Consider the following 15,951-nt stretch of genomic DNA (forward strand, 5'->3'; position numbering starts at 1 on the left):
TCAGCTATGCTGTGGGAGGGAATGTCTATTAGGTTCAGACATGCCGATACTGCCACCTTGAAGGACAGAAACCCAGAGGACCCAGACTCTCTTTGATCCTCTTTGTGAGGGCTGGTAACCCTCCTACCCCAGAGATGGCCGCACAGCAGGCAGCTGCCCTGGGCCCAGGTATCAAAGGAGCACACCCATTCAGGAGGAGTAGCCTCACACCAGGGTGCTGCATGTCTAAAGGTCTTTTTTTTCTCCATAGGAGGCTATAGGGAATGGAATAGAATAGGCAGGAGTGCTCTGGACAATGGACAAAGCCTTCCACAATCTTGTTTCTCGCTGTCTCTCCCTTTTCTGTCTCCTCAGCTTCCCCTGGAGCAAAGCACTTTGGGTGCAAGATCAAGAGGCCAAGGTACACCCCCGCCAGAGCAGGGATTGGTCCCCTAAAGCAGGCTATCTTTAGATCAATCACCTGAGGACGTATGCCCTTAAAAGAACAAGTCTTGCACCCCTTCAACAGAATACCTTCAGTTCCTCAAGGATCCTTTAAGGTCAAAGAGACATTCTGGGTACTCTCACCTGGACTTCCTTTGGGACAGTTGCACTGTCCATAGCACTCCACCGGTGTTGAAGAAGGAGCTGTCCAAGACATAAGGAAGATCTGTCGCCTAGCCACTCCCAAGGACTATCGGGAGTGACCAGTGCTGTGGACCAGGACCCGACCAACCAATCTGCAACGGGTCTTCTGTGCCAGAAGAGCAGACCCTGAACTGGAATATCCTGGCATCGACCCCTTTGCGAAGGCCTCACAGCAACCCGGCCAAACCACCCGAAGTGCCCTATTCCACCCGCACCAAACAGATCACTCCATGTTCCCCACACCCTGAACGAGAGTAAAGGATCTGGTGCTCGTATCTGATTTCCTCCAACCAGCAAACAATTGCACTACATCTCTGTCAGCCCGACACAGAATCATGTCCTAGCAGAGCCTGTCAACTGCCAGGCCCGAAGCATCTGCTCAACGCCAGAAACCAAACTGAATCTCTGGAGGGTCCCTTGCCGATTCTACCCGAAGATTACCACATGGCTCAGCGTAGCAAGCCCAAGAACCATCGCCTCATTACGTGCACCTCGACACCCACTTGATTACCACTTCACGACCGACACCCGCCGACTCGACCCACTGGATCATCACTCGCCGACCTCTGCCAGCAGCTAAAGCCTGACTCAGCTTGGCCAATGTTGAAGTGTTCTTGGGACTTCCCCGAACTGCAGCACTTGAACCGCACCCTCATTCGCCCCTGCTTGATGACTGCTTGCTGTCAGGGCCTCTGCGATCCTACGTGCCCGACTGAGCCTGATCATCTTGCATCAATGTTCAACCCAGTGATGTGTCAGCCCATGAAGAACAGAATTCAGATACTGTGACACTGGACTGCCCCTCCCTCACTTGGGTCCCAGAGACTGGTTAGGTCACGAACGACCGGTCTTCACTAAAATATCCTTTTTGGTAGCACCTTACCTACCACCCCAGAAACTAAGCTGGAAGTGTTACCTTCTCCAGTCTGCAGCATGCTCTCTGTCTTTCCTCCGAGGGGTCAGTAATGCGAGGCAGACAACTGCTTGTAGTCTTACCAAAATATGCCATTTTATTAAAGAGAATGTGTAAAAACAATACCTCGCTTACCCTACTCTCCTGGGGAATTCCCTGCCTAGTCTATAAGCTACAGGGACATTCTCTAGCATGGGATAACTAGCCCTCACACTAAACAATAAACATAACATGAAAATATATGGCAACACAGTATAATAAACAATATTAATACAGTATCTAAATGACCTTTCCCCTGTCCTGGGAGAGGTCCCTTTCCAAGGAATCAAAGGTCACTCCAAAATGTTCCAACAAAAGAAAAGAGGTTTTAAACCAGCTCTTGATACTTCCAAGTAAAAGAAAAAGTTCATCAAACCAAAATCCACTGGTGACAAATCTTTTGTTCCTGGATGAAAAGATCCCATTCCAACATCCAGAAAAGAAATAGCATCAATGGTAATCCTGTCTATGGTTCTATGAGAATGGTTACATTTGTCACACAGAACATTACTAGGTCATACCACTTCAAGAGTACATCTGCTGACAACCTCTTATACCACCACAGTTTAAGTACTACTACCACAGCTAAGTATTTTGAATGGTTAACAGCACGAGCATTCACACAGAAGCTTAGGTGCCACTCTCTCAACTTCAGGTGACCAGGTACTTGTATCCTAGACCACTTGACTGTTACCAACTTCACAGTGTTCTTTGTATAGCTCTTTAACTCTTGGCAAGGCTAGTTTCACTATGAAAAGGGGATGCCTCTTGGCTTGGGTAATGCTTGTTTTTCTATGCAAGGCTGTAGACTCTTTACTTCATAGAAATGCAAAGAATGTCACTTCTGGATACAGTGTAGGATTCATTCTTCCAAGTGGAAACACAATTAGGCACACGCAACCTTTCTTTAAAGCAGATTTTAAGAGTTAAAGTTGAATAAAGAATTATATTCCTGTAGAACTGCAAAGGATGAAGATCTGACTTCCTTATGGGCATTACAATTAGGCACATGCACCTCCTGTTTAATGTAGTATTCACTCTTTGTAACTTGTATTTTGTCAACATTGGGTTTTCGGTAATGGTTTAGCAAGCGTTCCCCCTTCTTAATTAGGGGCACTTGAGCACTCCATTCAGCAGTAACAGTCTTTAAATAGTTTAGCAGTGGGTTTCAATGATTTAGCTTCTCACGTGAGTGTTGATCTTCTCTAGAACACGTGATTCTAGAATTCCATTGTTAAAACAACTTTGGATATATCGAACAGCTTTCACTCGCATAAAGCAATACGCAAGTAAATTAGGAGTTGGCTACAGTTACGGGCAAGACTTGCACAGTGTATTTGAGCAACGTGCTTCACTCACAGGCTTCATTGCCACTGGTTTTGCGTGTTGCACTGCTTCCCTGACTTCCTCTGCCACTTCTACTGCTGCTGGCTCGCTGGGGAACCACACCCTTCTCCAGCACGGGTGTCTTATTTCCGGCAACTTGATTTGGAAGTACCTTTTCCTCCAGAAACCCTCGGCCCGCCTTTTGCTTCTGGCCTTCACCTCCTGCACGTTCACAGCTCTGCAATCATGGGGAAAACTCAGCCTTCTGAACATCTTCCTCTGTGCAGCCTCTGCACTTCACGTTTTGGGAGGACAGAACTTGCAGATAAAATCTGCTGTCTCCACGTTCTGGCGTCCCTTCTGTGCTCCCACTTCCTTGTGATTTGACAGCCTCGTGCTTCTCCTCTGCATCTACTGCTACAGCCAGCCTTCCAGCTCCCGTTCCAACTCCTTCTACTCCTTCCTTTCTGACTACTACATCTGCATGCTTCTTCAGTCCTCTTCCTCGTCTCAGTACCTCTAGGATTCTGGAACTCGTAGTCCCTTTCAGCAAAGTTAGGTTTTTCCACTTCTACAGTTTGGCAAAAAGCCATCAAAAGGTTGGGATTACGGGGAAAGTTGAATAGGGGTTCATCCCAGTCTTCCCGGTCTCCACCTCCACCCCCACCCCATGTGATCCTCACACATAAATTCACCCCAGGGTCAGGATCAGGAAGCGTCTGCCTTTCCCTGGCCACATTAGGAGGGTCCCAGACCAGGTTTATGGGGAGAATCATCTCTGATTCTTCACATTCCTCTGGGGTGGGTGTGTGTACAGTAATCTCTGTTCGCTCTACTTGCAGATGGTGTGTTTTATTAGAGTTTACAATTTTATAGAACCTTGAATGGACATTCCTTTTGTTTTGGGCCATGATACTCTGTTGTTTGGGTCACTACTGGTTCACCTTCACACCCCTCTTAGGAGTATAGTCTGTCCTCGGCCAACTTTACAACAAAAGGCTAAGGAGGTATGTCTCTTAACTGTCCCTGTTTTACCACTATGATTGTGTTGCGTTTTGGTTTGTAGAAGTGTGAGCTGAGCCAGTCATTTTGTCCCTGCTCACCCTTGTACTGTTGCGAGGCCATATGCAATTCGTCAAGATGGTTTTCAGGGAAATGTAAGGTATATGCTGTGGTATACAAAAACTGGAGAAACATTTTAATATGTTCAGACATGAGGATTTCCCTCTAAATGTAAATAATTAGAGCACCAGTTCCATAATAAAGCATTCCTTTATAATTCCTTAATACCCATAATAAGGTTAGCATCTTCCATTACATTAAAATCAATCAATTTAATTCTTACATCCGAAAATACAATCTGAAATTGTATGGATGATTCAATTTCGCTCTGCCTCCTCGACTACCCTTGTGGCACCCTGCCTTCCCTGTGCTTCGTCTCGCTTCCGATCTTTCTCTTTTTTGCTCGACTTGCATCCGAGAAACAGTCCACACTGATTTGTTCAAAACCAAGTGAAAGTCTACCTTCTGTAGCTAACATTTTTCCCTAGCCTCTGTCCCTCACTTTCTCTGCTTCCACTGAAGCACTTCCTCCATAATGGTCACATCCCTAAAACAGCTGGCTGTACCACCTACCAGCACTTACACATTTCTAATTATGATTGTCCTTAATCTATGTATGTCTACTCGCGTATTGTCCACAGTGACTGTTCCATTTAGTCACCTAAACAACTTGCTCAGACTGTCACTCAAACTCACTCCATTGGAAGAAGCTCACTGCTTCCCGTCAAATCTGATATCTATTTTATGTTCTCCAGCATGGGGTCTGGCATGGATTCACATGCTCATGAATATTCCCTGTCGTCAGGCTGGGAATCCTCAGTAAAAGAAAAAACAATTTCACTTAACACTTTAAAACTGTATTTCTCCTCTAAACCAATCACTGTCCTCTGGGTGATACTGCCCCCATCCAATGACCGTCCTCTACCTTAGCTCCACCCCTGGTGTCCATCTTCAGATTTTTACTGCACGCTTCAGTGTTGGGAGTCCTCAAATTGCTAATTTCATGTTTTTTCAGATTTTTATCCAAAATGGTTCGAATTTTAGACTGATTTTTGCTTCATTATCTTAGACAAGTCCGGCAGCAGGGATCCGCTAACAGTGAAGATCTTCATCCACCATCGGATTGTCATCGAAGTTTTGAGAAGGTCCGGCCTTGGGCCTACTTCGCGCCTTTCAACCATGAGTGAAGAGAAGAAGAAAAGTCAAAGCCTCTTCAAACTCTGCACAAAGTGTGGATTAAGGAACATCTTCGTAGAAGATCGGTATCATAAATGCTTATATTGCCTGCATCTGGATCACAATGACGAGGGATGCAAGGTTTTGTGTGGTTTCTCGGAGAACACCAAAAAAGACTGCCACAGCAGATTGTCAGCGTGGCTCAAGTCGAGCAAGGCCACTGACTCAGGCGCAGGGCGGAGTCAAGCCTCATCTAGGACTGGCCGGTCTGAGGAGCGAACTCCCTCCAGGAGGAGGTCGAGATCCTTTTGAGGACGCCCCGCTCGCGGGGGTACAAGAGGTCATGCCTCACAATGCTAGTGCTGCTGGGTGCGCTGCTGATGGGGTCCCTAGTTGGGCAAAAGGCGATCGCCATCACCCTCTACGGTGAGCCTACCAACAAAAGGGTCCTCTTCAAATAGGAAGTCCCCAAACCCGGCAAAACCTTGTGTCTGCGGATAAGCCGATGAAGGACAAGTCCGGAGAGAGGACTTGACGAAACTGGCGAAGACCTCGCAGCACGCCAGGTCAACTGAGTCGACGACGGCACTGTTAACAAAAGCGGCGACAAGCTCATTGTTGATTAAGTCAACGACGATCGCTGCAGTAGCGCTGAATGAGAGTGGGTCCGCGAAGGAGGTGGTGGCCACTCCACGGGTCAGGGATGGACCCAGCGGCTGCACAGACCCCGCAGCCTCCTGAGAAGGAGAGAGAGACGGTCCCTCTGGTGGAACTCCCCCGGTACGTGGACCAGCAGGCTGTTCCCGATAGGCCAGAGCAGATCGACTCCAGTACCGATGAGGACACTGATCTGCAGGACGATTGCTACATGGATCATAAGGGGTCTCCTGCTTGCAAGAGGAGGCGCGTCCGCCCAGACCCTACTTTGCTGGCTTCGTTCACCCCTAGACCTAGGGACGTGTCGCTGGATATTCCGACCCTGCACACACTGGTCACCGAAATCCAGCAGAGGATGCCTCCAGGACATACACCTTCGTAGGACACACTGGAGCCTCTGAGGCTAAGCTCGCCCCTGCGAAAGAGAAAAGCCAAAGTGGGTGGTGGTCCTCGCCATCATCCAACTCCTCCACCCCCACCACCTCGTCGTGAAAAGACCCGACCGAGAGCCCTGGATCCGCACACGGGCAAGGACATAGTTACCAGGGCCACCGATGAGGACAATGACTTAATCGCGGCCGACTGGGAGACGCTGCTTGCGGACTTGCGGACTAGCCCCATAGGGCCTCCCCACCCGATGAAGTTGGAACCTTTCCTTCCATCATATCAAGGGCCTCGGAACAGTTTGTTAGCCCCCGACGAAACCAAGAAAGAAGGCTTCATATACCAACGGCACGAGTCGAGAAGAAAAACAAGGTCTGTTCCCTTCCTGAACGACATCTGGGAGGAAGACCTGTGTCTAATGAAAAATCTGAGTACGCCCCCGACCAGACGGGACAGGCTGGAAAAAGGTACAGGGTTCCAGATTCAGCCCCCAGGTGCTTAAGGTCTCAGCCCTCGCCTGATTCTGTGGTCTCACCATCAGCCAGGAAGCGCTCAGCGAACCAGTCGTTGGCAGCCATGGTACCTCCTGACCAGGAGGGGAAGAAGCTGGATGCAATGGGCAAGAGAATCATTTATATGGCAGCCTCTATCATCAAGGCAGCTAACTCTCTCGTTATCTTGTCCTGATATGACCGGGAACTATGGTTCAAGTTGTGTCCTATTCTGGACTTCCTACCTGAAGACAAGAAGGTCCAGGCACTGGAACTCTTTCAGGAAGGGGAAGTGGCCTCGGATCATGCCATCATGGTGGCAGTGGACATCGTGGACACAGGTTTCCGCCAGATGGGGAATGGGGTGTCCCTGCATCGTCAGGGTTGGTTGAAGGCAACTAACTTCTGCCTGCACGTTCAGACAAAGGTACTGGATATGCTGTTCAAAAGGCAGTCGACTCGATTTGAAAGCGATAAAGACTGACACAGAGACACTTTCGCTCTTACAGAGGTAAATCAGGAAGATCCTCCAAAGGTTATAATACACCGCCTCCTCTCAAGAAGCGTACAGGGGTTGCTCTGAAGGCAGCGGGTGGATAGGGGTGGCGTCGCCCGCAGGGCAGAGCTCTGACCCCCAAGCAGGCCTGAACCGGCTGTGGTCTCAGGCCCCCACCTAGGCACCTCGGTGGGAGGCTGGCTGGCAAAGTTCGTCGGCACGTGGGAGAAGATCACCACAGACAGATGGGTGCTGAACACTCTCAGACAGAGGCACAACTTGAAGTTCCAACGCTGGTGTCCTCGTATTCTGCTGATTTAGTGACAAGAACAACATGGACCACAGCTTCTGCATGAGGTGCGGACCATGTTACAGAAGGGGGCAATAGAACCCGTCCCCCAGCGTCTCTGGGGCTCCGGAGTATACACCAGATACATTCTGGTTCGAAAGAAAACAGGGGGGTGGAGGACGATCCTAGATCTTCGTCTCAACAAGTACTTGAAGTCCCAAAGGTTCTGGATGGTCACGTTGCAACATGTGCTCAGCCAACTGGAGCAAGGAGATTTTCTGACTTTGTTGGATCTGGAGGACGCCTACTTCCACATCCCCATTCACAAGAAACACTGCAAGTTCCTACAGTTCGTAGTTCAATGTCAGCTTTACCAGTTCAAGGCTCTGCCTTTTGGCATGAAATCTGCACTACAGTATTTACGAAGTTCCTGGTGCCGGTGGTGGCACAGATTCGTTTACAAAGAATCCACGTATACCCCTACCTGGACGACTGGCTATACCCCTACCTGGACGACTGGCTGGTGTGTTCCCGCTCACATGCTCTGGCGGGGGCGAACACACATCGAAGACCATACATCTGCTGACGGAGTTGGGGCTCTCCATAAACTATCCAAAATTTTGCTTGATGCCATCTCAGGACACGCTGTTTCTAGGTGCCCGACTCAACACAGTGACGTGTTTGGCGTCGATGTTCTGCAAGATTTGGAATAGTACCTTTTGGGTGCACTACAACAACCTTGACTTACTGGCAACAGGAACCCAACCTTTGGTATAAGTCTGTACTACACAGGTTGGTAGTGTGGTTGAGCACCCAGGCTTATCTCAAGAGGGGTCAATGTGAGCAGTAGGGGAGTTACACAGATTCATAGTGACAAGTATTCAAATAAACTCTTACACACAAGGTTTCTTGATTAAACTATTTTCTTTTTTTTTATTAATAACGGCTTTATTTGGTTCAACCAAAAAGAAAAACCTTTTGCCTTGCTTAAACCTTTAAAATCATCAAATGACAATTGATGTGTCCAATAAAAAAACAGAAAGTATGAAAAAGCAAAGAAGAAAAGACCAAGTGAAAGGAAGAGAAAAGAAGATGGTCAAAAAGGAAAAATCCAACAAGCACTGGGTTAGTTCCCAAATCATCCAGGCCTTGTTCCAGTCTCTTCCTTTGTAACTTTGTTAACCACTCTTCCCTAACTTGAGCCTATCTTGATTCTTGAGAAGATTTCAATCAGCAGTTTCACCAATGCTAAAATGAGTGGAATATGGTTGCCTCTAAATAGTTCCAACCACCAGTCCTATACTGACCTTCCGACATAGTTCTTGGTGAATTCTGTCATGAGTTGTAGTCGTTTATCTTTCATTGACGGGAAAAATAATACCAAATTATGTAGTGACTCAAGGATGCCCTCTGACTGGCACAATCTGCAAGCAGGTTTAGTGATATCATTTGTACTGACACTAAGAATCTCACCAGTAGGCAGCAGATGTAATCTGAAGTAGTAGTCCCTAAAAGCGGTTTTTGGAAATTGATAGAGATATTTTGGTAGCATATTCAGCTTCCTTGAGTCAGGACATGGTCTGCCGAAAAGTTTCAAACCATGTCTTGCTTTTTGAGTAGCAATCCATTCATTGACATATAGTTTCCGCTTTATTTTATCTGGATTCTCCTTTAGAGTTTGAACAGTTTCTTCCAAATCGACAATGATTGCTTGACATGTGGATTACCATTCAGATAGTGTTACTTCAGTCTTGTTCGTTATCGCTTCTTTTAGCACGGCAAATCCTCCGCTGTCAATGCAATAATACATTTTCTATAGAGCGTTAGACTTCCAGTTGACAATGGTTTTCATAGCCGTTAGACCCAATTCCATACATAGGGCTTGAATTGGTATGCCCACTGGGGTTCTCAGCACTCTTTTCCAGAAGATTCCTTCAATAACATACCAGTTTTGGAGGCGAAAAGAAAAGACAGTTAAAGCACTGTAAGTTAGTATGGGAAGTGCTTTCATCCGATAAAAATCAGTAAGGGGTCTCATCGTAAAACCACAGTATCTTCATCAACAATCGCCCTTGGTTGACAAGAGTGACAGCTTTAGATTTTAAAGCATCAAGCCTAGTTCTGTCTATCATACTTGTGTTTAGGCATACCCCCAGATAGGTGAATGCTGTGACTTGTGGAATGATTTTCCATTCCAGATGCCATATGTTAGGTCTTTTCCTGTTCACTCCTGAATTATTGCCAAAGACCATAATTCTTGAGGTAGCCAGATTGATTTTTAAGCCATTCAGCTCAATGTAATTACGAAGAGCCTCCAATTGACGTTGCAGCCCTATCAGAGACTGATCCAATAAGACCACGTCGTCAGCGTAGAGCAAACAGCCTATTTTTACCCCTCCAATATTTGGGGCGAAGCATCTTATATTGTCAAATGCTGTATCTATGTCCGAGATGAACATGTTGAATAGAGCCGGGGCGAGGGGGCAGCCTTGCTTCAGCCCTTTGTTGGTTTTAATGGCTTTTGATAACCGCCCAATCCATCCAATCTAATCTGTATCGATGTGCCTGAATATAGATCTTGAATGGGCTCTAGAATGTTGGGTGAACAGCCCCACTGCTTCATTTTAGCCCATAGCCTTTGGCGGTTGACAGTATCAAAGACCTCAGTGAGATCAATAAAAGCGGCGTAGATTTTTTTTCCCTTTCTTACGCTGTGCTTGGGCCTTAAAAATATTGATCACAAAGATGCTGAAGGAGGTCCCCACTCCCTTTATAAACCCATTCTGCCAGATGTCCCGATGATTAGCTTCTTTACTCCACTTGCCCAAGGACTTCAGTACGAACAAAGCGAATACCTTCCCCACAACATCCAACAGTGCTATGGGTCGGTAATTGCTTGGTGTTAGGGAGAATTCCCCGAAAATGTGCTATTTCCCTCCACCATAGAGACCCCCAGCAACTTTGCTGGATTTTGAGGACTTGATTTTTTTAACCTGGAGAGAGTGAGACCCTTTTTCCCACTTTCTCATGTATTTGGATGTGATTTGAACACTGTGTTTCTTATGGTTATGGAGACTGACAAACTCCATAGGCATCATCTTTTACATTGTGTCACACAGCACCTTAAGTGCAGTGACACAGGGAAGTCTCTCAGATTTCCCAAAGGTTTGCATACCTTCTCTTGGTTAAACTACTGTTTACAAGAGCAGTAAAGTGAAATTGACTTTACTTACATTTGTAACTTTCTAGACCCAGCACACACTGTCTTACAATAGGGTGCTGGAGGGGTTACCTAGTATCCCCTTTGTCTAGATTCTCATGTTACATATTGTATGTTATCCTTTCCTCACTGAATGGCTGGTGGCAGTGGTTTCGTTTTAACTACCGTGGTGTGTCTTTGTCAAAATGGCCCTGGTCTTCTTATTTCACCATTTCTTTGTAGAAAGGTCCTTTTTGAGATTTACTCTGCGCGGCAAACTAGGTTTGGTCCCATTGTTCGCTTTGCCTTTGGTGGGATTCACAAGTGAAGCCTGTATCTGGCTCCAGGGTGTCTGGGGTAGGCAGGAAGTGAGGTAGGTGCCCGAAACTCCTTGTGCTTAGTCTCTTAGGCGACCCAAATGCACTTTGTGGTGATTGGCCGGCTGACGGTCCGGCAAGGACAGCCACCCTGCTGGGTGACCGACAGCTAGGCTCAAATGAATGGGAGAGAACTGAATAAAAGGCAAGGCCTTTGGCTTGGACGACAAAGTCGACCACTGGACGAAGGAACCGAAGAAGAACTTGAAGAGGACGCCTCCTGCAACTCCTGGACCGTTGGTTTGCCCGGTGAAGCCCTGCTGCTGTGCTGAAACTCCAAATTTGTATCGACAGAGAAGCCCCTTCAAGGACGACTTCTCCCTTTGAGTTGGTGGGACCAATCAACTCCAAAGTAAGCTACCTGGACATCCATCTCAGAGCTAGTTGAATTTCCACAGAGTTGCTGCTGGAAACCGTGTAGCCAGGGAGAGGAACAAATTGTGTGTGTTGCTTTTAAGCTGGTCTAGAGCTCCAGGAAGATCCTCTGGTCTCCCAGGAAGCAGGACTGACCGAGCCTGAGCCCCCTCAACAGAGTGTGGGAACCCAGAAGCAAGGAAGCTCCATCTCGACAGCCAGGAACCGCAGTGTTGCTATTTGCGGTAGACGCGAGGAGCTGAAACACTGAACAGCCATGAAAGTGAAGTTTACCGGTTGCATGTTTTGACCGTTTTGACCGTCCCAGTGCAGTGCAGGAGTCCCCCAACGTCCTCCCTCTTGTCCCCACGATTGAGGCCCAGGAACAGTGAGATCTGCAGAGCTGCACTGGAACAGGAGTCATCTGCTGCATCTTTTCTTCATTTCTAAAGGTACTGTACAAAGCCTAAGAGAACTTACCTCTTTCTGTAGAGTTGCTTGCATCTTCTACTACTTAAAGTGAAAGTGAAACTGTTTTTTCTTTTACTGAGGATTTCCAGCCTGACAACAGGGAAAATTCATGAGCATGTGAATCCATGCCAAACCCATGCTGGAGAACAATAGTTAGAGGTAAGTAACTTAAACCTTCTTTTGTGATCAAAAGAGAACTATAAATAAATAACCAATACAGCAGCACCTTATTTTAGACCTTCCACCTCGTATTGCCTCCTCTTCCACTGTCAATGGTAGCGTCTGTGGATCCATAAGCTTTCCTCCCTTCCTCATCAGATCTGGCAGGTGAGAAAAGCACACGTGAGCAGTAAAAAGTAAGTAAAGGTGTAGTCTCTCTGGCGCCATTCATACATGTTGCCTGAAAATGTAAAGGCACAATGTTGCCAGCTCAACCTTTGGACTGGTCAAACTTTAGCAGTCTCACTGTAGGTCATCTTCCTTTTGACTGTTGACCTTTGAACCTGATATTGAACTGACAGAGGTATGAATAAGTAAAGGGCACTCACTACAGTTGTTAATGTATTCTTAATCCTTCAACCTCTCTGTTTATTATGCCCAACCCTCCATCTTCTTAACTCGGTCCTGACCTTAAAATAAGTCAGTGCTCATGCAGAGAAATTCGGACCGACTTGAGAGTGAAGGTGTCAAGCCACCAATGTCTGGATTTCAGCCTTTGGCTTCCAAGGCCTTTGTGTTAGGACAATGATTAATCGACCATGCTTTTCCTTGACAATCCATTTGTAACGAACTGCACGTGCTACATGAGTTACAATGTTGGCTAACTTTACTTTTTCCCCTCACCCACCTCTTTGCTACATTTGCCTTCACTCTGAACTGTTGGTTGACTCTTGGTTTTCTCTTTGCAGCACTTGAACAGCAATGTGACGAACACCGAAGACGGGCTAAAGAACTGAAAAACAAATCCCAGCACCTGAACAATGTACTCATGACATTGACGCCAGTGAGCATGCCACCGCCTGCTAAAAGACCCCGGCTCACCAGGGCCACTTCTGGACCTGCAGCAATCACCTCCCAGCTCTCCAACCAGTCTGCACAGTTCACTGTGGCACAGGCTGTTCCACTTTCTCAGATTGGCAATATCCCTTTCAGTAAAATGGTGTCTGGCATTTCTTCATCTATGCTCAGCAAGGGCTGCAGTCAGGTCAGCTCACCAGCTTCCCCCTTAATGGGCGGATACACAGTACTGGCGGCGTCGGGCTCAAACTTCCCCAACACATTAGAGTTCCACCCTGATTCCTCCAATCTGACAGTCCTCAGCACAGCAGCAATGCAGGATGGAAGCACGATTCTCAAAGTGGTGAGTCCCTATCAGCTTCTCAACCTGTCAGGACTTGGGAGCACCCTCCAGAATATGGCACAGCTTGCTCCTGCGGGGAGTACCATCGTGGCCGTGCCGTGCAGTGCCATAGACGGTGTTACATCGGTGGATGAGCACACCACCACGTACGAAGTGACCACCCTGGCAGAGGAGCATGAACAGAAATAAAACTGGGGCAGATTACTACCAGGACTTGCACAGAAACCTCTTCCTCCAGGACCAGCAAGGTCGGAGCTGCCCTTTGTCTGCACTGAGCTGTTGCTGTCCTACCAAGGAACCACGAAAAGCCAGCCTTTCAGGTGAAAAGACAAAACTAGGGAACAGGGAAGATGAACCAAAGAGAAAGGACAGTGCTATAAAAGGAACAAGTTTAGCGCACAGAAGCTTGTGAAAACAAGACTACTTTCAACATTTCCTCCACCAACCAACCTCATTTTGGAGTGTTGCTGGCTTTCTAGCTCTGTGTCCTGCCTCTCCATGCCTTCAGATGAGGCCATATTTAAATAGAAAAGAGGGGACATAGGTAACATGAGGTAAAGACAAACATGGAACAGAAAGAAGATGAAAGTGAGAACTGTGTGTTAGCAAATGTTCGTGATGCCTTAACATGGACTTTGTAAGGAGCATTGAGTTATCATGGTTTCGGCTGCAGTTGGTAGCAAGGAGTGGTAAACTGTGTTGATAGATTTACCATGACGGAAAGGAGGAAACGGGACGTGCCTGTGATGGGTAGCAAAGTGCCGTGGATGGGAAATTGAAAAGTGCTTAAGCCGGCATCAAGCATGAGGTGCATGACAAGGGTGCGAGAAAGAACGCAGGGTTGAGCGCTGCTGAAAAATGGGGAAGAGTTGACAATGTGATGTCAAGACTAGAGAAAATGGAGTGCATGAGGGGAGGGTGAGAAAGTGATCTGGGGAAAGAAAGCCTCCGAGTTGGGCACATAATTGAACAAGAAAGGCTGACCATCAGCAATGTTTAGGGAAAACAGGTCATGAAAGGCAAACTTCATGTTAAGGCGATAAGACTATGAAGCCACTCTCCCATATAAGGCGAGCCCTAAAAGGCATGCTGCAGGAAAAATAAAAGCCAGTAGGGAGGACTCCAGGTTAAAGGGTGGACAGCAGGGCAGGCTCCAGGATAAGCCAAGGACAAGAAAGCAGGCCCTGAGCTGATAACAGGGCAGGCTCCAGCATAAGGTGGAGGAGGACTGTAGGCCATGGAGCGGGCACAGAAGGCAGGCGTTCGGGCTGAAATAAGGGCAGAGAGGCAAACTGCATGCTAAGATGCATAGTGGGAGCAAAAAACATCGACTCCCAACTTTGTGGAATAGTTACTGTATTGATGCTGTTTACACATTGTTTCTGTTCATTTGGTTTATGCTTTTGGCCTTGGAAAGGCACCATTTGTGTTTAAATACTGCTTATGTGAATCGAAGAACTGACATAGAAATGGATCGGGAAAGGCTTTTGAGAAGCAGTGTACTACTTTGCAGGATGAAACTTCAATATGGCAGTGTGGTCCAGATGTCAGAGCCGGACACCCATTTGATTTTTCAACTGCTCATTACAGCATGGGGCCAAATTACTTGCTGGTCACAGCCCTTTAGCACTGCTTTTAGAGATAATCATAGCAAGGTAATGTTATGTTAACACCTGGGTGCCAGCAACTCGAGGCTGGCTTGATAGCTAGTAACAGCATTGTGGTGCATGATTGACAACTGGACATGACACCATAAGACTAAGTTGCAAGCTGCGCAGAACAGGGTAGGGGGCTGACTGTTAGCTAAGCATGACAACTGGGTGCTGCACTGGTCACACCTATGTAGTCATGTAGTTATATGTTGACATTGGGTCCCAACAGGGTGGGACTAAATTGGTTCTGAGATACGATCTTAATATATAGCACTATGGAACAGGCGGCTGGCCTGTAAAGGAGTGTAGCAGAGGAAAGTCAGGTGGCCTTTGGGTAAGATAGTTTGGAACGTAGGCTATGAAGGAGGGATATGGTTGTGTGGGTAGATTGGAAATCTGATCCGGGAGTTTCGTCACATGAGCACTGCACTTTGAAGAGGTTCATGACTGGCAGAAAGATATGTAACCAAGCTCAATCAAGGCATCTTTTGTTTTACCCAAGTCCTGCTTTGCAATCTTCCTCTACTGTGATCTGAGTGCTCATGGTTTCTCTGTCCATTTACTTTCATCTTTCAAATTCAAGCTTTCTCTCTGCACAGGTTGCCAAAAAACTGCAGTTGCACAAAAATAAATCAAGACCGTAAATATTAACCCTTGCTGTTTTCAGGATTAATGCTTGAGTGGATTGTGTTTTTGTCATATCCAATCAAATGCCCTTGTTTGTTCTGCTCTGATCATTCTTGGATGCAAAGGCGACTGTAGAGTCCATGGTGATGGCAAAGTATTTTGTCCATCTGAACTGCTATTTCCTCCACAGCATCCCTCTTTACTTTATGTCCTGCATATTGGCTGAGAAAACAAGGTAAAATAAGATTTCGTTATCCAGCCAAAGAGCTGAATTGTTCCTTCTGTGCCATTAGTGATGCAGGTCCCTAGTGTTGGAAATTATTTATTGTTGGGAGCAGTGCATCACTAAGAAAACCAAATCTGTTTCAGTCTAAAGTCCTTTACTGATGTAGTAGCCTGAGCCAAAGTTCATTTCAGATGAGAAAAGCCATCAGGCAGTTACTAACAAAAG

General features: G+C 46.9%; 1 protein-coding gene across 3 annotated transcripts in view; it reads left to right on the plus strand.

Moving 5' to 3' along the window:
* Positions 1–15,524, plus strand: part of GMEB2 (glucocorticoid modulatory element binding protein 2) — a 374,248-nt gene extending 358,724 nt beyond the window's left edge. For all 3 annotated transcript variants that reach the window (XM_069650900.1, XM_069650898.1, XM_069650899.1), the window contains one exon: positions 12,770–15,524. In XM_069650900.1, coding sequence (XP_069507001.1) covers positions 12,770–13,410 — 641 coding nt within the window. In that variant the 3' untranslated portion in view covers positions 13,411–15,524. The remainder of the gene's footprint in view (positions 1–12,769) is intronic.
* The last annotated feature ends 427 nt before the right edge of the window (positions 15,525–15,951 follow it).

The sequence above is a fragment of the Ambystoma mexicanum genome, chromosome 3p (assembly GCF_040938575.1).
Source record: "Ambystoma mexicanum isolate Mex_15411 chromosome 3p, UKY_AmexF1_1, whole genome shotgun sequence".
Lineage (NCBI taxonomy): Eukaryota > Metazoa > Chordata > Amphibia > Caudata > Ambystomatidae > Ambystoma > Ambystoma mexicanum.